Source organism: Peromyscus maniculatus, chromosome 5 (genome assembly GCF_049852395.1).
Source record: "Peromyscus maniculatus bairdii isolate BWxNUB_F1_BW_parent chromosome 5, HU_Pman_BW_mat_3.1, whole genome shotgun sequence".
NCBI classification, from domain to species: domain Eukaryota; kingdom Metazoa; phylum Chordata; class Mammalia; order Rodentia; family Cricetidae; genus Peromyscus; species Peromyscus maniculatus.
The window spans coordinates 106,608,672-106,630,235 of NC_134856.1; the positions used below are offsets into that span (position 1 = coordinate 106,608,672).

Here is a 21,564-nt window from a genome sequence, read left to right on the forward strand (position 1 = left end):
TTTTTAGGTAGTCCAGGCTGGCCTCGAACTCGAGGCAAAACTCCAGTCCTAGCCACCCTAATTCTAGGATGACAGATTTGCGCCACTGCGTCCGAACTGCTCAATGCATTTTTAAGTAGTTTGTTTTCCTCAAAGGAAAATCCCGGCAACTTTAGCCGAGATTTTAATGGCTTTATTGGGGTGGGGTGGCGAATGATCTGGTGGTGTTAGAGTGCAAGACCAGCGAAAGACAAAAAAGCGAAGCGGTTGGGAGAAACAACACAGCTGTGATGATGATAGGCACTGAATCTCGCCATGTTAAGGTGCGCTTGAGTGCGTGTGCGTGTGCGCGCGCTTGAGTGCGCGCGTCCGCCGCTGTCCCTCCTGTCTCAGCTCGCGCAGGGGTTTAAAGCCCCGGCGACGCGGGTTCCCAGACAGCACACCTGGGTGCTGCGGGGCGGGAGAGACTGGTGTGCGAGCCTGCGAGCACTGATTGGCCATCCGCGCCGCGCCTTACTTGAACTGCTACCTGCTGGGGCTGGTTCCGCACGGGCGAGCCCTTTTTCACCTGCGAGTGGCTTTTCCTTGTCCCTGCAGGAGGCGGTCCACGAACTGGTGTTGCAGGCCCGCGGAGTGCTAGCGGGTCCAGCGTCCAGCGGAGAAGATGAACGGCCCCAGCGCCAGGTCCAGCCACCTGTCGCAGCCAGTGGTGAAGAGTGTGCTGGTGTACCGCAATGGGGACCCCTTCTTCGCCGGGCGCCGTGTCGTCATTCATGAGAAGAAGGTGTCCAGCTTCGACGTCTTCCTCAAGGAAGTGACGGGCGGCGTGCAGGCGCCCTTTGGGGCCGTTAGGAACATCTACACCCCGAGGACCGGCCACCGCATCCGGAAACTGGACCAGATCGAGAGCGGGGGCAACTACGTGGCTGGGGGCCAGGAAGCCTTCAAGAAGCTCAAGTGAGTCAATGTGCCTCTGCGCCGTGGGCGTGGTGGGTCTAGCAAGGTGCTGGCAGTTGCAGGTAGGGTTGAAACTGGAGAAGGAATTTCACTCCGGTAGCAATAGGTGTGGATTCTCAATGACGAGCTAAACAGTGTAGAAACAACAGCATTATTTGGTTATTTCGAGACAGAGTCCCTGTAGCTCCAGCCTGAAACTTACTATGTAGATCAGGCTGGCTTTGAACTATCTGCTTTTCTCCTGCCTCAGTCTCCCAAATGTGAGATTACAGGCTTATTTTGTATTTTTATTAAAGCCCACTCCGTTAGCTTAAAAAAAAATTTCTTCAAATTAATTCCAAGGGCTGAATGTCCTGTTATGATCTCCCTCCTCATTGTTGGAATTCCTTCATTGCAAGCAGAATGCACACAGCCAGGTGCTGTGCCCTCTTCCCGTATCCTGGGTGTTTGTGCTAGTCACAGAGTGCTTGGAAAAGTCCACTGACTTTTGTGTCTGTCTGTGCACGTCTCTCTCTAGGACCCGCAGGCCACTTTCCCCACGGTCATTTTCTGTGAACTAGCAACAGTTTAAGGTCTGCGGCGTGAACTAAGATAGACAGACTTGACTCATCTTTGAGGACTTCCCACCTGAACACTGATAATTTTAATGCACATCACAAAGAGATAGGAACAGTAAGAAAAGTACTCAAGTTTATGTGGGAGTTGAGAGTTGTCAGGAGTGGACAGGATAGTAAACGCTTACATTTCATGTTCTAAGGCTTTACTGACGTATATGTTGGAGACTCTACCCATTTCCATGATTTCCAGAGTTGCAAACCATCACTACAAATTCATTTTACAGTATTTCGATCACTTACCTTTAGAAATCGACAACCCCTAACTTCCTCTTCCTCCAGGCATGAGGAAACCACCAATCTATTTCCTGTAACTAGGGGATAGAATAGTGCAACACGTGGACTTGACGTCTGTCCTGTTTGCCACTGAAACACTTTCAAGGTTCATCCACACTGTAGCATGTACCAGTCCCACTCTCCAGTTGAGTAGTTTTCCATGACATGGATCTAATGATTCTTCTTCATCCATTAAACAGTTGATGGATATTTGGGTTGTTCACTCGGGGGCTATTATGAAGAATGTTTCTGTGAGCATTTGTTTTCTTTTTATTTCTTGGTTGTATCTACCAATGGAATCATGGAATTACAGATAATCTATATTCTATAGCTCTAAAATAGGGTATTTTAATTTAAATTTATCTTGGGCCCCAGAATAGCAAAAAGTTTAAAAATATTTATTATAAATCTATTTCCTGTGATTATTTTCTAATTGTATGGAAGCATTTCCACCAAAATACTTCCATATACCAAATACCAAAGTTCTCTAGTCATGTCCTTGTTCACTTGGCTTGTATAAGCTGAACTCCAGGGGTCCTGCTCCCTGGGAATGGAAAGAGTCTCCTTATGGAAGACAAGGGGTATTTCTGAATTTATTTTTTTCCTTCTCTGAAACTTCTCTTAGGCATAATTTGTCTAACTCTAGAGAAAAGAGCTCAGTGAAACACTGTGGGTGTCTAAATGAAATTTAGAACTGTTTTTGTTGTTTCTTTGAGAAGGCCTCATGTAATCCTGGCTAGTCTTCAACCCTATATGTATCCAAGGATGACCTTGAACTCCCAAGTTCCTGCCTCAACCTTCAGAAACTTAGAAGTACAACCAGAAGACTTAGGCTTTGCTAGCTCCTTATAGCTGTGTTTGTGGGCAAGTATTTGCAATCAACCAATCAGTGGTGGAGTTGGGGGTGGAGTTGAATTGAGAGAGTGCTACATAGCATGCACAAATCCTTGATCCCCAGAACCCCACAGAACCAGATATGGTGCATACATCTGTACCCTGATCTCTTAAGAGGCAGAGGCAGGAGAATCATAAGTTTATGACCATCTTCTTCTACACTGGAAGTTCACGGTCAGTCTGAGCCTTATAACCTTCCTGCCTCTGTCTCTCAAAGTGTCACTAAACCTGGTTTTATGTGGTACTGGGCCAGCCTTAGATGCACGGGACCCTATGTTAAAACAATAGAAAGGTAAAAACTATGGCTATGAATGCATTTTGTAGATGCCACTGTATTTTATAAATACAAGGTTTCTCTATGGCCAGTATCTTGCATTATGTCTATATTTTAAATTAAATTATTTTCATAGCTGAGTGTAGTGGGGCATGTAATCCTATCACCTGGGAGATAGAAACAGGAGGAACAGGAGTTGAAGACCAGCCCAGGTAATGTGAGCTCCCATCTCAAACAACAACGGCAAAAACAACAAAAACAATCCATTTAGAGACAGAATAATTTTTGTGAGAATGGAAATCTGGTTCAGGTTTTGAACAGCCGAAAGCTTTAAACTATAGTCATTCACATCTCTCTTTGTTGGAGTGTTATTACCAATTCAGGATGAAAAACTATAGCTTCAAGACAAACAGAACTTGCTTTTCAAACCACTTTTTATATGTATGTAGTGGGTCTGTAGTGTTAATTTTTGCTTTTAATTTCACACACGAGAACACAGAAACTAAGTTTGCTATTGAAGTCCCCACAGTTAGTTTTCCATGCTGACGTTGGTGTTCAAGTAGCAGTGAGTATCTGTCTATGCTTGTAGGGACAGACACTAAAGATTTAAGTGCTGGATGTTTGAAGCTTAGCGTTGTATGTTTGTATAACAACCAAAGCAACCGACAGAATGAAAGAGTCTGAAGAGTGCTGAGGATCATTTGTGGGTTTTCACTTTGAGCCAACATAATGTTGGAGAAGACAGCAAAATCCCTGTCAACAGGTGACCAGTTTTCTTCTGGAATGTCTTTCACTTAGACATTTCTCATATTTTTGACATTGTCTCTAAAGTCCAGGTAAGTTTTAAATCTTTCTTTTACAGAACTTTTAGAGAGTATTTTTCTTAAAACTTTTCTTGGGGCCAATGAGACAGATGGTCGAATGGTTAAAGGTGCTCGCGTTGCAAGCTCAGTGACGTCAGTCTGACCCCTGGAGCCCAGGTCAAGGTGGCAGGAGAGCACCCGTTTACAGAACTGCTCTTGGACCCCACATGTGAGTGGCAGCGTGCGTATGAACAAGCTCACCCGAGTGCACAGACCCACACCTCTAAACGTTCCTCACACATTCTGGAGTTGTCTCACCTCCATTAACCTGTTAGGTCTGAGACACTTAGGATATAAAACAGGAGCTATTCTCCTGTATGCAACAGAATATTTTGTTGTCTTGATAGAAATACATCCAGGGAGTTCCCCAAAGACCAATTTCATTGCTGATATGGATTGTCCACACCATCTCACGCAATTGCTATTTGCATAGGGAAATGTAGTTTAAGTTCCATACCAATTAACATTCTGTCCAAAAAAACCCAAACATCATCAGGCGATGGTGAGCCCAATTCAATAGCCAAAGTTAATTCTAATATATAAACTTGTAACAACTTATTATTGCTGTATGCACCTGTGTGCAGGTGTGTGCATGCACAGGGTGAGGGCGGCAGTTAGAGGACTACTTTGGGAAGTCAGTTCTCTCCTTCCACCATGTAGGTCACAGGGATGGAACTCAGGCTTAATGGCGGGCTTCTTTACCATCTGAATAAACTCTTTTTTTTTTTTTTTGACTACTTGTCTGCTATAGTAGTTAAGATAGTTGAGTCTCTAATTGTGGTTATAAATTAGAAGCTAGATTTATATTTTTATGTTAAAATAATTAGTATCCCTTATTTATAAGACAGTTTGGTAAGCATGTAAAACTGGAACTAGATGACACTGATGGGCTGGTCCTCTGAAGTTGACAAAGATAACACATTTGCAAATTGTGCTTAGGCAACAGCCACTAGTTAGTATCTGTCGTGGAGAGGAATGGGATAGTGAGAGTATCAGAGGTCAACTAGCCCCATCTGTTTGTAAGCTGATCCAAGGCCTAAACCACCCCACATGGCTGGGCGCTTCGGTGTCACTGGGGACCCTACCCAGTCTTTCCCAGGTTCGACTCTGACGCCCAGTCTGTCTTTCCCAGGCTTTCACTATTTCCTTTGACCTAACTTTTGTAATGAATGCCATTCGTAGAATTTACAGAATGAAGGAGCTACGTTAAAGAGCTAGAGGGTGAGTCAGTCGGTAGAGCACTTGCATGCCTTGCGTTTGGGCCCCAGCGCCACATAAAGCAGATGTGGTGGCGTTTGCCTGTAATCCCAGCACTAGGGAGGTAGAAGCAGGAGGATCAGAAATTCAAGGTTACTCTTGGCGACACAGTGAGTTCAAGCCTAGTTTTCAGTGTATAAAACACTGTCTCTAAAAAAAAAGGAAAAATAATGGAGGAGAGCGTGAGGGTGAGCGGAGGGGGAGGGAGAAGGAGAGGAGAGAAGGAGAGTAAGTCCAGAGTGATAAACTACTATTAGGGAGAAATCTTCCTAGCAGAGCATGTATTCCCTCCACTTTAGTTCTCTTGATGTTTAGGCAGATGCTTTCAGCTTTGGTTGGTGAGGCCATGTGAACAGCGGCCTCACAACACTTGTGTCTTCTGATTTCTGCTCAGGCGTATACATTTCCTATGACTGGCTTTACTTTGTAATAATGCTTACACATTTTATGTAACTGACTTCAAACATGTAAAGTCAATCCTTACTTTTTTTTTTTTTTTAACCTTCTAGTTACTTGGACATAGGAGAAATCAAGAAAAGACCAATGGAAACTGTTAATACTGAGGTAATACAAATTCTATTTTGAAGCTTTGAATTAATGCCATCTTTTGGTTGTTGTTTCTTGTAGTATGTCTGACATGTGGACAACACTCTAATAGTAAGATACGAGTTCTTAAATGTATATGAGGGGCATTATATGTTTTAAGGAAAGAGTGGTCCTTTCTTTGCTGGAGTATTTTCAGAAATGAAGAGATAAGTCCTCAGGCATGCAGGATTGGATGAAACCTTCTCCCATACAAGTCTCCCTGTTCAAAGTGAGAAGATTTTGAGTAGTGGTGGATACATCTCTGTTCAAAGCCCGTAAGGAATCCCGCCTCCCTCCTGACAGCTTGCCTGTCAGAGGCAGCCAGGAACACACTTCCAGCCCGAGGCTCTCCTCAGACAAGCGGTCCCATGTTGGCCTTGCTGTGTCATTACCCTTGGTTTCTTTGAGGCAGGGTCTCTCCATGGTCCTGGCTGTTCTGAAACTCACTCTGTAGACCAGGCCGGCTTGGAACTCACAGAGATCCACCTGCCTCTGCCTCTGGAGTGCTGGGATTAAAGGTGTGCGCCTCCATGCCTGGCTCAAAAATGTGTCTGCTTTGTTTTCATTATTTTTATCTTTTATTGTGCTAAGGATCAAACCCAAGGCTTTACACATGCTAAGCAAGCTCTTTGCTACCGAGTTACACTCCTGTCCTTCCTCTATCTATCTATCTATCTATCTATCTATCTATCTATCTATCTATCTATCTATCTATCTATCATGTTGGAGACAGGATCTTCCTAAGCTTAGCCTCCAGCTAATGTAGCCTAGGTTTCCTTTGAACTTAAATTTCTGTCTGGGCTTCCAGAGTAGCTAGGAATGTGTGTCACCATGCCTTTTTGTTTGTTTTTGTTCTGGGGATCGAACCTGGGACCTTGAACATGCTAAGCAAACATTCTGCCACTGGGTTCCAGCCTCAGCTGATGTAATGTGTGAAAACCACTTCCAACTTGCATTAACTTTCTACTGGGCACAGCTGACAGACTCTTGCAGGAAGGAGGGTTGGAGGGGAGCCGTGTGCACCAGATAACCAGAGCACCATGTTCTAAGTTGCTTCTGAAAGCCTGGTGGAACCTCTAGTAATTCTATAGCATGTTTTCCTCGGTTCGTAGGTGAGAACAGTAAAAACTAAAGCTAAGATGATAGCCTGAAGTGCTCCAGTGAGGCATGGGCAGATGTAGGTCAGACTGAACTCTGCCCACCAGCCCAGGTGGACACTCTTCCCATTATGTCTCTCAAATCCAGCACTACCATATAGAAAAGCAGTTCCTCCGTTCAAAGTCCAGACCCCGGAGACACTGTGTACAGTCTCACCCCTTTCTCTTCATTCTACTTAAGCATGCACCAAGCTGCCTAGATCCCTCCAGGAAAGTCATCGAAGGTAAAATCTCGAATTGTGCATTACATGAAGAATGTGAGGTTACGTTCATTATTCAAGGAGTATTCACTGAATGGTTTATGGAAGAGGTGCTATTTCCAGATCTTGTTTAAAACAATATATTGTCTATCGCTTCTGTTTTTTTTCAATGCATATCACATTAATGAAAGTGATGGGCCTTAAAGCTTAAAACAGACAAGGTGTACATTTTTCTGGTTGTTTATATTATGGATAAAGAATGAGCTCTTGTTAATAGTTATATTGAGCAGAAATAGAGAATAGATTAGTGGATTAGTTCTGGACATGAATCTGTACACACTTGTTTGAAACAGGCCGCCTTTGAAATAGGATGCGATCGGTGTTGAACATGTATGTCTGTGGTAGAGTTTGAAATGTGTGAATTACTTGACAGCTTGAGCTCCAGCCTCTGTGGTGTAGGCGTGAGTCTAGTAAAGTGTAAGAGGTGTGCAGCAGGTTTATTGAGAGTAACTTTTCCATGCTGCATGTGGTGCTGTATAATTGTGATCCTAGCACAACCAAAAGGTTCGGAGTTCAAGAGAATCCTCACCTACATAGTGCTTTAGAGGCTAGCTGGGGCTGTACGAGACCTTGTCTCATAAAACCAGCATAAAGTCAAAATCAAAACAAAAATAACATACAAAACCAAGATACCACAACCATCTGTAAGTCCAGTTCCAGGGAATCCGATGTCTTTTTATGGTTTCTATAGGAAGCATACACACACACACACACAAACACACACACACACACACACACACACACACACACACACACACAAACACATACACACACACATACACACACATGCACACACACGCAGAGTTCACATGCATATTCAGGCAAAACAATCATACATACATAATTAATATATCTAAAGAAGGAAATATAGTTTTAACCGTTAGGTCTGTGGTATTATTGTGGTGGGGGGCTGTGTACGTGCCATAGTACTCACCTGGAGTTTAGAGGGCCACTTGTAGGAGGGGATTCCCTTCTCTCCTTTCTCCTTCTACCATGTAGGGCCCGAGGCTGGAACTAGGCAGCCAGGCTTTGGCAAATGCCTTTATCTGCTGAGCCATCTCACTAATTCCTGATTTACTCTCTATGGTTTCAGTGACCCAGCAAGTTCTAAATCGTGTGAGTACACTAGTGATACCCTTTCCAGGGTATCCACGCCGTGCACCTCACTGCTGTTAGTCAGGAAGCTGCTGCTTTGGTGTTCAGATTGACCATCTCAGCATTGCTGTGCTTATTTAACTTAATGAAGGTCCCAAACACACAAGCAATAGTGCTGGGAGTTTACTGATGCCGAAGAGGAGCTGTAAAGCGCTACATTAAGTGGAAATGTAAGAGTTGCATAATTTTTTTAACATTACTTTCTTATGACTCTTGTCCTGTGTATGATCAGTAGGCTCTGGTACTGTCTGTGGAACTGTGCCGATGTTCACAGGAGGTCTTGGAAATCTGATTTGTATAGACAGAGGGTAGGATGGGGGTGGGGACTGCTCGTTGCTCTCTGTGGAAAAGTAGTTGTTGGTTGCCCTGAGACCCCCAACTCTTGCATAGGCAAGTCTTGATGTGGGGAAGTAGCTTTGTCTTCCACACATGATTTATGATCAAACTTTTGGAATTCAGCAAGTTCATAAGTTAGAAGACTGTGTTCAAACCTTGAAAAAGGACTTGGAAGCCTCTCGTAAAAAGTATGAATCCTTCTTCTCTGATCTAAGGCAAGGATTTCCTCCCAGTACTCAGTGTCCACTGAGAACACACTGCACACCTTCTGCAGAACCCATGCATGGCCACTGCTGGAGTACACAAACATGTGAGAGAGAGGCCGTCAGTGACCACTTGGAAACTGGATTAGAGTACACAGAATTTCAGAGTTTAGAGTTGTTCCAAAGGGAAGCTTCGGCAGAGCAGTGATACAAAAATACCTTTTAAGATGCATTATCATGAATGATAAACACTGCTTATTAGAGGAAATTTCCTTCAAACCCGAGGTAATTCCCTCCAGTGAGTTTACAGTAGCAGGATTGCACACCAAAAGCACCCCAGCAGAGTGCACCTAGTCACTTTAAGCATGGTCGTTCTAATTATTCCCAGCGGGCTTTGCTGCAGAAAGGTCTCTGCACTTCTTTGGGGTGATGCAGAACAGAGGAGGAGTCCGAGGCACCAGAGCGGGGGAACAGCTGCCTCTGGGCTGGGACTTAGCATTTCTGTTCTGCCCCCGGTGCCTGCAAGACTGGTGCACTGTGGCTGCTTTTTACATAGCGATACAGATAGAGCGGTGCCCGTGGCCGGGCGGCAGGTGCTGCTCACTCGGGTCGAGCTTCTCACCTCAGCATTCAGAGCGTTCTGACTGCCGTCATTGCTGCTCTGCCCCCAGGCTCATCTCCTTTGTCTCTGTGTGTGTGTGGATGCATGTGCACCTGGAAGACACAGCTCAACTTCAGTGTCTTCCTCAATTGTCCTCCATCTTCTTATTTGACCCTGAACCTGGAGCTTCTTGGTTTATCTAGATTGGCTGTCCTGTGAGCTTCAGGGAGTCTCCTGTCTCTGTCCTCCCAGAGCCAGAGTTAAGACATGTGTCCACCGGCTAGTGAGTACTGGGAAGCATTTTCCTAACTAAGCTACCCTTCTCCCCTTCCTCTCGGCCAAGTTTCAGACCTCATTATAGGCTCCCACGTTCAAGTCAGCTTGCCTGGTTCTTCTGTCCTTCCTCGACTGTGTGATCTGTGAGAGCGCCCCGTCCTCACACAGCAGACCCTTCAGATTCTGCCGTGCAGCCCCTCACCAGCTCACGGTGGGTCTCACTCCTCTGCATGTCATTTCTGCTCCCTCCGTTCTTTGTGTTTCTCTACCTTGTCTGTTTTGCTTCCATATGACTGAATACCTACAGGCACCATCGAGAAGGCAGAATAACAAGCAGTGACAAGACACACTTAGCCTCTTACTTTCCTGAATTTGTGGTGGTTGATGGCAGAGGGCTCAGCCCATTGTGGGTGGTGCCATCCCTGGGCTGGTGGTCCTGGGTTTTATAAGAAAGCAGGCTGAACAAGCCATGGGGAGCAAGCCAGTAAGCACCCCCTGCCCATGGCCTCTGCATCAGGTCCTGCCTCCAGGTTCCTGCTATGATTGAGTTCCTGCCTTGACTTCCCCCAGCAATGGAGTGTGACCTGAGAGTTGTAAGCCAAAATAAACCTTTTCCTCTCCAAGTTGCTCTTGGTCATGGTGTTTCATTGCAGTAATAGTAACCCCGACTGACTAGAACAGTGATTCAATTTGGAGACAGTTTGTGTTAAATTGTTTGCTTTGGGATTATTGTGTTGCTCCAAAACTATCTGTGGACCCTTCTGATGGAAGCTTCCATCTGCCCTGACCTAAATGTGAATGTCACCTCTTATCCCTGTATTCCTTGTTCTGTCTGTGGACAGAGTCTTTCAGACAGTGACATTTGTAAATAGTTATTCAGAGTACAATTTCTTTAATCACGAAAGAGCCATAGCTCACTATGTATAGAGAGGGACAGAACAGGTACCCTAACTCCAAAGCTCTTGGTATGTCCTTGGAGCTGTGTTGAATGTGGTATATAAACCAAATGCATCATGGCTTTGCCTTGTAGGAGTTTAGAGTCAGGGAGGAACCAGAAATAAGCCAACGGTGTTACTTACTTTCTATGTCCCTGTGACCAGATATAGGAGGAGAAGTAACTTAAGGGGATTCATTTCACTTTACTGTTTCAGAGTATTTATCCCTCATGGTGTAGAAGGCTTGGGAGCAAGTGGTTCTGTGACCATGGGGACATGAGGTTGGGGCTTTCACCTCCTCGAAGCCCATGGGACGAGAACAGCTAAGCTATAAAGCTCAAGGCACACCCCTCAACCCACTTCCCTCAGTAGGCTCCACCTTCTAGGGGGTCCACAACCTCCTGCAACAGCGCCACCATCTGGTGACCAAGGGTCAAACAACCTGTGGGGGACATTTCACATCCAAACCACACTGTTAACTATGGTCTTCCAGGGGCATGTGCACCTGGCTAGCAGTGTGTCTGGAGGCCTGGGGAAGTGCAGTAGAGGTTTGGGGGTTGGAAAATGTTTTAAATATGAGTCTTTTATTTTTGGCTTGTTTCTCTTAGATGAAGATCTTAAGAACATTTCTTTCTATAAATCATAAAGAAATTATTTGATATTTATCTCTGAAAGAGTCAAAACCTGTGTTTAGAAGAAAGAGTGAACATTGGTTTGGAAAGATATGAGAACAAGGTCATCCCGCGTCAGCCAAGTTGAGAGGCTGGGAACTGGCAGGAAGTTCAGGGTCTCCCACACTGCGTACGCAGCAGCTCCGCAGTGAACTCAGGGCTCTGGATGCTGACTCTGCCGTCCTCCTGCTCGCACTGCCGCACAGCTTTGCTGTTTCTATATTTTAACTGCTAAGTCACCCATGCCTCACAGTCATTCCCAGTGAACACCCATTTCCCATCTCACCCTGGAAACAACCAATCCAGAATTGATCTTTGCTTCCCTTAGCTCCCCCTCAGGGTCCTTCATTCGAACCCACGCCCTGCAGAAAGCCTCATCTCTTTTTCTCAGTCATTTGTCATACCAAGTCCAGTCCAGTCTTGTTGCTTCCAGCTGACTTCACCCGATCATCTTAAACACGTGCAAATGGAACTTCCGTTAGGCATTTATGGGAAGCCCACTAATAAGTTATTGTACCTGCTGGTAATAGCTTTAATTCTCTTATAATTTTGATGTTCCTCATTGGCTGAATAAAGTAGTCGTCCATTTGTTGTATGAATATTCCATTTTTCTGGGTTTCACACAGATAAGATTGCTCAAGTGACTTGAAAGTCTTTATGGATACCACTGCCTTATGTTGTGTTGCAGGTAAATGTTTATTAGATTTATTTTCCCATCAGTATGATTTGGAGTTACACGGAATGAGTACTACTCACTCTACAAGAATTTCCTGTGTGCCAGGCATTGTGATTGCCTCCTGGGGACCAAACACAGCCCTGGTTGGCAAAGCTTACTTTGTTTAACTGTGCTTATCTGTGACACATTGATTTTAACTCTGTCAGTGTTGGCCTTTGCTGGAAAACTTGATGTCAAAAAACTTCTTTGGTGAAGAACAAATTTGGGGGCTAGAAAAACAGTTTTTGAATTTTTAAAATTCAGATTTGGTTAAATATATTATTTATATTATATTATATAGTAATGGGACTGATTTTTCAGAAACAATAAATGCACAAATCCTGGAAAATTTGTACAAATTTCCAAAGGTTATAAACATGTAAGTTATTGGTTGGATATAATGTGGATAACATCTGAGTTGTGCCCCACCACGGCCTTTACCCAATATTTTTCCCTAGGTCTCTTGTGATTTCCTGTAGGTGAATATACCATGCTCACCCGTTCTGGCCTTACTCCTCTAAAGTACTGGTGGAGTGTATGGTCTGTCCTGAGTCCTTATGCCATCAACCCAGACACAAAATACTCTCCATGACATCCACATAATCCCCTCACATCCCAGTGGCATTTACTAATGGTTTATGGAACTGGAGGGCATTTTTCCGTTGTGTAGAAACTTCAGCTGAAAGTTAGCGTTGCACCCGCCCTTCTTAAGACACGCCAGCCCAGGCTCCAGCTTTTGCTCACGGTTCTGAGTGAATTTTTTGTTCTCTCCTTCCTCTCACAGTTTCCCTCCCATTTTGAGTTCCTACCGATTTGAACACAGAATAGTTTAGGGCTCCATTTCATTTCCTTGAATCTTGCTGATTCACACACCCAAGATCAGTAAAGACCTGTTATTTATTTATTATTTGGTGTATGTGTGGGGATGTCAGAGGGCAACCTGCAGAAGGTGGTTTTCTCCTTTTACTGTGTGGATCTGGGGAAGTGAACTAAGGCCCCTCAGCAGCCCAGTCAAGGTAATTATTATTATTATTCCTACATTTCCTTTTTCAAAATCAAGGGTCTCTTTGGACCTCCTTTAGTTTGCTGGTCCTCATCCACTGGTAGAGGTGCCCTGGTCAGGGTAAAAAGACAAGCAAGAAGAGAGACATTTGGGCTTGTCCTTCCCTAAGTGACCTATTCATGAGTAAGTAAGTGGTGGGCTGTACCTGGGAAGATGGCTGCTTTGACAGGTAGGAGCTGAACTTAGACCCCAGTGGAAGCCTTTCTAAGGCGTGGCAGTCCCCCTGTTGGAAAACCAGGTTGCCGAACCCTCTTGAATATATCCACCTCACTTTGGATTTTTTCTTTATAAGAACTTGGGTTAAGCTTAGTCATGTGGAGAACCTGGTGGGTACCAGGAGGAGAGGAAGAAGTGAAGAAAGCTTGAAACTGAAAAACTTTGCCTTGCTGGAAATGTGTGGGGGCCTGAGCTGTGGTTCAGGTCACCTGCTTGGATGAATGTCCTTCAGATTGCAAATATTTCTGAGACTTGACTGGTTCCGTTTAATCATTAGGCACAATCTCTAGTGAAATATACCATGAAACTGCTACTTAAAGTACTCTGGCTGGGACTGGGATTCTAGACATTAAGCTGAGTATAATTATTAACTGTGCTGTGGGAAGGTATGGGACCCTGTGACTGAGCTCACTAATTTTTAGCTTGAAAATCTGAGTTCTCAGGGAAGTTCAAAGGGGGCAGCCACTAAAGGGTTACATAGCTTTTTCTTTAACTCTAGGAACTCAGTCCAGATGACTCAACCGACTGAGGTGTACTAATTTATTGAAGACTAAAGAAAATCCGCTCCTGTCAATTGGTCCAGCAGCGGTGGCAGCCCCTCTCTGCTCTTCTGGGCCCATCCTGCCTTTCAGCAGAAGGGCTCTATGAGGAGAAGCATTTCTTTAGAAGGAGAGCCAGGCCAATCCAGACTTCACAATTCGAACACGTGTAAAACTTCGCCAAGGCTTTGGAGAGAGATTTTTGCTAAAGAACGATTGGCTGTGCTGTAGTGTTCTTTTAAAATGATACTCATCTATTTTGTGTGTGGTCATGCTTACACTATGACGCTGGTATGAAGGTCAGAGGATGACGTGCAGGGGTCAGTCCCCTCCTCTCCTCCTGCCCCCCTCTTCCCTCTCTTCCTCCCCTTTCCCTCCTGTCCCTTTCCCTCCCTTCCTTTCCTTATCTCCCCCTTTTTTTCTCTCTCTCCTCTTCTCTTCTCTTCTCTTCTCTTCTCTTCTCTTCTCTTCTCTTCTCTTCTCTTCTCTTCTCTTCTCTTCTCTCCTCTCCTCTCCTCTCCTCTCCTCTCCTCTCCTCTCCTCTCCTCTCCTCTCCTCTCCTCTCCTCTTCTCTTCTCTCTCTCTGTCTCTCTGTCTCCCTCTGTCTCTGTCTCTCTCTCTGTCTCTCTCTCTCTCTCTCTCTGTCTCTCTCTGTCTTTCTCTCTCTCTGAACTGGAGACTAAATGGAGGCCCAGGCACATGCATTCCACCACTGAGTTACAGCCCCTCCCCATTTCCTAATGTTTTTATTTCGAGAGAGGGTCCTGCTAAGGTGGGCAGGTAGGCCTTGAAAATGGGCTCCTCCTGTCTCAGCCTCCAAAGTAGCTGAAATTACAGGCTTGGGCCACCATGTCTAAATTCATCTTTTACATTTTTTAATTTACCTTTTTTTGAGCTATTGAGCTCTCTCTCTCTCTCTCTCTCTCTCTCTCTCTCTCTCTCTCTCTCTCTCTCTCTCTCTCTCTCTCTCTCTCTCTCTCTGTGTTTGAACAAAATGAGAGAAATTTTCATGCCAAAATGGAAAATGCTAGTTGAATGAAAAAAAAAATCCATCAATAACTCTCATCAACGTTGTTCAAAGCTAATTCATTGGTGGTTTGGTTTTGGCCAATAGCAGGTGACTGACACTGATTTTAAATATTTCCAATCCTCTTTGCATTTAGACATGGTTTTAGGAAATCTGCTACCCATGAAACTGGCAAACATGTGTGTTAGAGCTTGTATTATTCTTATACTAATGAGTTGTTTTGAGCAACAAGAGAAATTCAATACATAAACATTTAGATTACTTAGTCCCTAGTTTCTGTTTGTCCCTGAGATCCTACTGTCCTTCTTGGGTGTGATGCTCCTTACTGGCTCACAAAAGGGTATACAGCCTGCATCGGTCACTACACCAGAAAACCCACCAAAGGTGGCCATGTCTTTAAAGTAGCAGGCCATATATCTCCATGCGCTACATGAAACAAGCTCCAGCATGCTCCAGCACAGGGGGTGGAGGCTGCTTAAAGGGCTGGGTCATTGACCTCTATTTAGTTGGTTTCATCACAAGGTATGCAGCTGTGGACCTAGTGTCTGGCTTGGTCAACAGTGAAAATTCCCACATACCACCATGAGAGACTCCCTTGTGAGCAGCCAGCTAGAGCCAGCTCAGATATCATCCCATGATTACATAGTTTGGATGTTTGTTTGTTGAAATAAAGTCAGTCTCAGCCCACCTGCTAGCTGGGGGCAGAAGGCCGAGTGGCCTGAGACTGTGGGAAAGACAACATTTGCTACAATGCCTGATGTTCAAGGGGGAACCTCTCTCTCTAGGAAATTCAAAATGGGAGCCTATACAGCGTGTTTCTCTTCTTCTAGCAGCAGGCGTTTGTGAGTTCCAAAGATTTATGAACCTCCATGCCCATCCTTGCTAGTTCCGATCCCACACCCTAATGGACCTGGTCTACAAAGTTTTAGAAGATTTCATGGAGCAAGTGTCTTTATGTGGCCAGCCTCATGTGAGTTGGCCTTACAGTGACAAGGAAGGCTGGCAGGAGCCCGGCTTTCTCAGTTGTCTCAGCAAGGCGGGCTTCCCTGGCCTGAAGGAGGACGGTATGGTCCGAGTGAGCAAGCTCAGGCTGCTGGAGGCAACTGCTAGAGGGTTATCTTCAGCAGCTCCCCTGATGAAACAATACCTTTACTGAGCTGTCAGCAGAGTGGAGGAAGAGCACCCAGGCAGAAGGGGCCACACTCTCCTGGACGAAGGCATGGGAAGGACAGAGCCAGAATGGTCGGGATGGAGTGGTGTGAGGGGTGGGGCTTGGGAAATAGGAAGGAGCCAACTTCAGTGTTAAAAATATAAATTCAAAACAAAACAACCAAACACCTTTTACCTAAAGCCAGCTAGAAGCTGTTGATGGGGTTTCAGCAGGGAGAGGACAGAGTCTCTCTTGCCATCTTTGTGAGGCTGGAGGCCAGGTTGATTCCTTAGGGATGAATTAGGTGCTCCCAAGGGCTGAGGGGATGGGGGTGGAAGAAGGGTTAGATCTGAGAAACAGTTTATGAGGTTTTTCTGACGGTGGAGTATTAGTTTCTCTCATCATTGCTATGACAGAGTCAATGATGAAATCAGTGTAAAAGACAGCTGATTGTGGCACACGGCTTCAGGAGGGACAGCCCATCCTGGCTGAGAAGGCACGCTGACAGAAACATGAGGTGACTGCAGTTGCAAGAAACCAGACCAGACTATCAAAACTCAAGGCTAGCCCACTTCCTCCAGCAAAGCTCCTACAGGTTCCATAATCTTCCCAGACAGCACCATGAGCTGGAGACCAAGTGTTCACACATGTGAGTGTGTAGGGGACACACGTGAGTGTGTAGGGGACCTTCTGCAACAGGTGGTGATGCAACAGGGATATTACTTGGATGCTTCTTAGGTTTCTGGCCTGGGGAGCTGCTAGCTAGCTATTTTTCTCCCTTTTATTGAAAATCTGTTCTTTTCTCATACAATACATCCTGATTATAGTTTACTTCCCACTTCCTCCATACCTCCTTTTCCCTCCACATCCACTCACTTTCTGCCTCTCAGAAAAGAACAGGCTTCTAAGAGATAACAACCAAATATATGACAAAATAAAACATAATAAAATAAAGCAAAAACCATTTTGAGGCTGGACAAGGCAACCCAACAGATGGAAAAGAGCCCCTCAGGCAGGTGAAAGAATCAGAGACCTGCCGGGCGGTGGTGGCGCACGCCTTTAGTCCCAGCACTCGGGAGGTAGAGGCAGGCGGATCTCTGTGAGTTCGAGGCCAGCCTGGGCTACCAAGTGAGTTCCAAGAAAGGTGCAAAGCTACATAGAGAAACCCTGTCTCAAAAAAACCAAAAAAAAAAAAAAAAAAAAAAAGGAATCAGAGACCCACTTGTTTGCACTCAGGAGTCCTATAAAAATACAAAGCTCAAAGCTATAATATATATACAGAGGACCTGATGTAGAACCATGTAGACCCTGTGCATGCTGCCTCAGTTTCTGTGAGCTCATATGAGCCTTGCTCAGTTGATTCAGAGGGCCTTGTTCTCCTGGTGTCCTCCATCCTTTCTGGCTCTTTCACTTTTTCTGCCTCCTCTTTCTTGAGATTGTCTGAGCTCTGAGGGGGAGGGATTTGATGGAGACATCCCATTTAAGCTGTATGTTCCAAGGACTCTCTGTGTAGTGTCTGGCTGTGGGTTTCTACATCTGTTCCTGTCTGCTGCAGGAAGAATCTTCTCTGATGATGACTGAATCTATGAGTGTAACAGTATCATTAGGAGTCATTTTACATTTTATTGATACTTTTTTTTTTTTTAGTGTGATGGCTATTTTTGTCAACTCAACACAAGTTATAGTCATCTGAGAGGAGTGAGCCTCAATCAAGAAAATGCCTCCATAAGATCAGGCTGCAGGCAAGCCTGTAGGGCATTTTCTTTTTCTTTCTTTCTTTTTTTTTTTTTTTGGTTGTTTTTTCGAGACAGGGTTTCTCTGTGTAGCTTTGCGCCTTTCCTGGGACTCACTTGGTAGTCCAGGCTGGCCTCGAACTCACAGAGATCCGCCTGCCTCTGCCTCCCGAGTGCTGGGATTAAAGGTGTGCGCCACCTCCGCCCGGCGGGCATTTTCTTAATTAGTGATCAATGTATGTGTGTGGGCAGTCCATTGTTGGTGGAGCCATCCCTGGGCTGGTGGTTCTGGGTCCTATAAGAAAGCAGACTAAGCAAGCTAAGGACTAAGCCAATAATTAGCATTCCTCCATGGCTTCTGCATCAGCTCCTACTTTGCTTGAGTTCCTATCCTGACTTCCTTCCATGATGGACAGTGATGTAAAAGTGTAAACCAAATAAACCCTTTCTTCCCTAAGTTTGGTCATAGTGTTTCATCACAGCAATAGTTACTGTATCCAAGCCAATAACTATACAAATCGTGTTTCCATTCATAGACACAAGGGACACTTTTTGTTTGTATGTTTGAGAGAGGGTCTCTCTATGTAGTCTTGACTGCTCTGGAACTCACTATGTAGACTGTGATGGCCTCAGACTCACAGAGATCTGCCTGCCTGTGCCTCCGGAGTGCTGGGACTAAGGGTGTCTACTGCCGTGCCTAGCCACTCATGGTGTTTTTTGGTAACAAGGACAGGTTGATAACAACAACTATACTAACTACTGGAATCTCAAATGTTAGAGGCTCTGCAAGCCCGGGACTTGCTATGAGTGCATGCACATTTCTGTGCTATGTATTTAGTATGCTAAGTCCTCTACCTGGGTTACCCAACTGAGACCTCACAGCAGCCTCGCAATGAAGGGTTTGTCACCATTCCTGTTTTATGAAGGAAACTGAGCCCACCGTGGAGAGACCTGCTCATTAGTATGGGAACTGGGTAAAGGGAAGCATTTCCGGACAGCAGGAGAATTTGAGTCTGTTTGCTGTGGAAGGAGTGCTCTGAGGGGGGCGAAGGTTTTTAAAGCTTACCATTCCTGATTTGATCACGATAGGAAGAAAATGTACAAGGAAGACTGAACATTGGGAAGTGAGTCTAGACAGGGTATGGTTTTCTTTCATTGCCTCAGTGCCCTTATTTAACAAGTTGTTAGTGACAGTGTCTTGCCTAGAGCTATTTTAGTTGTCTTCTTTTTTTTTTTTTTTTTTTTTTTTTGGTTTTTCGAGACAGGGTTTCTCTGTGTAGCTTTGCGCCTTTCCTGGAACTCACTTGGTAGCCCAGGCTGGCCTCGAACTCACAGAGATCCACCTGCCTCTGCCTCCCGAGTGCTGGGATTAAAGGCGTGCGCCACCGCCGCCCGGCTTAGTTGTCTTCTTAATTGGCCTTTTTTTTTTTTGCCATGGCTAATATTCCCTATGGGACAAGATATTTATGTTGAATGTTTCCACTGCAGTCCTTGAAGTGGTTTTGGCATGACTGCTTAGAAAAGACTCCCATAAGAAAGTGAAGTATTTTTACCTGGAAATTTACCCCTGAGTGTGAAGAGATTAGAGACAGGAATACCTAGTCAGGAAGCACCTGAGTAAGCTTTTCATGCTACTGTCAAAGGGCCATTACCTCCTCTGACCAGATGTTTAGAATAGCATCAACCACATTACCAGGGCCATACAGCAACTGCAGGATTGATGGGAAAGATTGGGGAGGACCATCATGTGCTGCAGAAAAACTACCTTCCAGTCCCCCACCTAAACGCTTCAAAGCATTAGTTCATCTTTGTTATGGTTTGAATGTGAAATGTGCCTCCCAGGTTCCTGTGTCTGATCACTTGGTCCCAGCTAGTGGCGCTGTGTTGGGAGGTTGGGTACTTTTAGGGGGCAGAGCCTTGCTAGAGGAAGTGAGTTGCCAGAGGATGGCCTTGAGGTTGACTAGCCAAGCTTTGCTTCCTGACTGCAGAGGCAATATAATCAGCTGATCATTGCTGTGGGAGGTCGTTCTGTATGCTGTGAATGTGTGTTGCTCTGATTGGTTGATAAATAAAACAATGATTGGCCAGTAGCAAGGCAGGAAGTATAGGCGGGGTAAGAGACAAGGAGAATTCTGGGAAGAGGAAGGCTGAGTCAGGAGTCACCAGCCAGACACAGAGGAAGCAAGATGACAAGGCAGAACTGAGAAAAGGTACCAAGCCACATGGCTAAACATAGATAAGAATTATGGGTTAATTTAAGTGTAAGAGCTAATCAGTAATAAGCCTGAGCTAATGGCTGAGCAGTTATAAATAATATTAAGCCTTTGTGTGATTATTTTATAAAAGGCTTCAGGACTGTGGGTTAGAGATTTGTCCTGACTGCGGGCCAGGCGGGACGTAGGAAAGCCTCTGGCTACAGATCATACTACTCCTTCCATGCTTTCCCCACCTCCATAGACTTTATCCTTAGACTGTGAGCTAAAAAACAAACCCTCCTTTCCTTGAACTGCATTTGTCACGGCGATGGGAAAAGGAACTAAAGCAGATGAGATATCTATTCAAGTATGAAGTATGTTCAGATGACGGAAAGCCAAAATATGACAGGAGGTTACTAATATTCTCTGATGGTTCAATAACAGTGTGTCTTCTTTCTGTCAAAATTAATGCAACAGGTCTTCATACTGGACAATTCACTTATCCTCTTCTTTGAGGTTACCTGAGGTCTCATTCTCTCACTTCTTCTGGTCTTTCCTTCCTCTCTTCTCTCTCTCTCCTGTCTCCTCTCCATTCTCTCCCCTTCCCTTTCCTCTCCTCTCTTTCCCTCTGCTTCCTTTTCTCCTCTTGTGTTCAGATCAGACCTAGTGTTCAGTAGTATGCTAAACCTCACCTTTGGGACTTTGGGTGATATCTATCTTTTTCTGTTTCTTTTTAAACCAAAATACCAAATTCTAGGTATAACAGTTATTACCTTATGTAAGGGAGTGGGATAAAGGGAGATGGGGAAAAACAATGAAGCTTACTATGCACAAAAATATCTGATGTAGATAAGTGGTCAGCACACTGGAAATGGGTTCATGACTTTCTTCTCTAATGTTCTTTCTTCTTCTTTTAATTAGTACTTTACATATCTAGGGTTTTAACTAGTGAATTCACCTAGATTTTTATTCTGAAGAGTTCTGAGTTAACTTATCATCATTGTGTGATTGCATAGTTAAATAAAGTCTATCTTTTCTTCAAGACTATAAATTCCAAGGGGTTTGGACCATCATACCTTTTAATATTTATCTCTGTGTTTCTCTGGAATCTAAAACAGATTCTGTCACTAAGAAAAAAATGTATATATATTTGTGAAAAATAATATATAGTAAACCATACTGTCTTCCTGATATATGGGCTTTAAGTATTACTTTAAGTAATACTTTAAGTATTACTATCATAAGGTATTCCAGTGTCCAGCTTAGAGTCATCTGAGGAGGGAATCTCAACTGAAGAATTGCTTAGATCAGATTGGTCTATGAGTCCCCCTCCCAGGGTGACTTGACTGGTGATTGGTGTAGGAGGGCCCAGTCCACGGTAGGTGGCACCATGCCCTGGGCTGGAGGTCCTCAACTGTGTAAGGAAGTCAGGCATGAACTACAGAGTGAGTCAGCAAGCGCCATTCCTCCGTGATTTCTGCCTCAACCTCCTGTTTGAGTTTCTGTCCTGACTTCCCTGCACAATGGACTATAACCTGTAAGCCAAAAGAAATCCCTTTCTCCCCTCAGTTGCTTTTAGTCAGATTGTTTTATCACAGCAACAAGAGATGAATATCTAGGTTTTAGTATTGAA

At 44.6% G+C, this 21,564-nt stretch overlaps 1 protein-coding gene across 6 annotated transcripts in view; it reads left to right on the forward strand.

Annotated features, from left to right (window-relative positions):
• Positions 1-21,564, forward strand: part of Dcdc2 (doublecortin domain containing 2) — a 207,324-nt gene that overhangs the window by 29,664 nt on the left and 156,096 nt on the right. For 4 of the 6 annotated variants that reach the window (XM_042278300.2, XM_015995980.3, XM_076573083.1 and 1 more), the window contains exons 2-3: positions 577-936; positions 5,624-5,678. In XM_042278300.2, coding sequence (XP_042134234.1) covers positions 644-936; positions 5,624-5,678 — 348 coding nt within the window. In that variant the 5' untranslated portion in view covers positions 577-643. Of the gene's footprint in view, positions 1-415; positions 937-5,623; positions 5,679-21,564 lie in introns of those variants that run through there. The other 2 variants (XM_076573084.1, XM_042278298.2) reach the window with 2 other exon arrangements.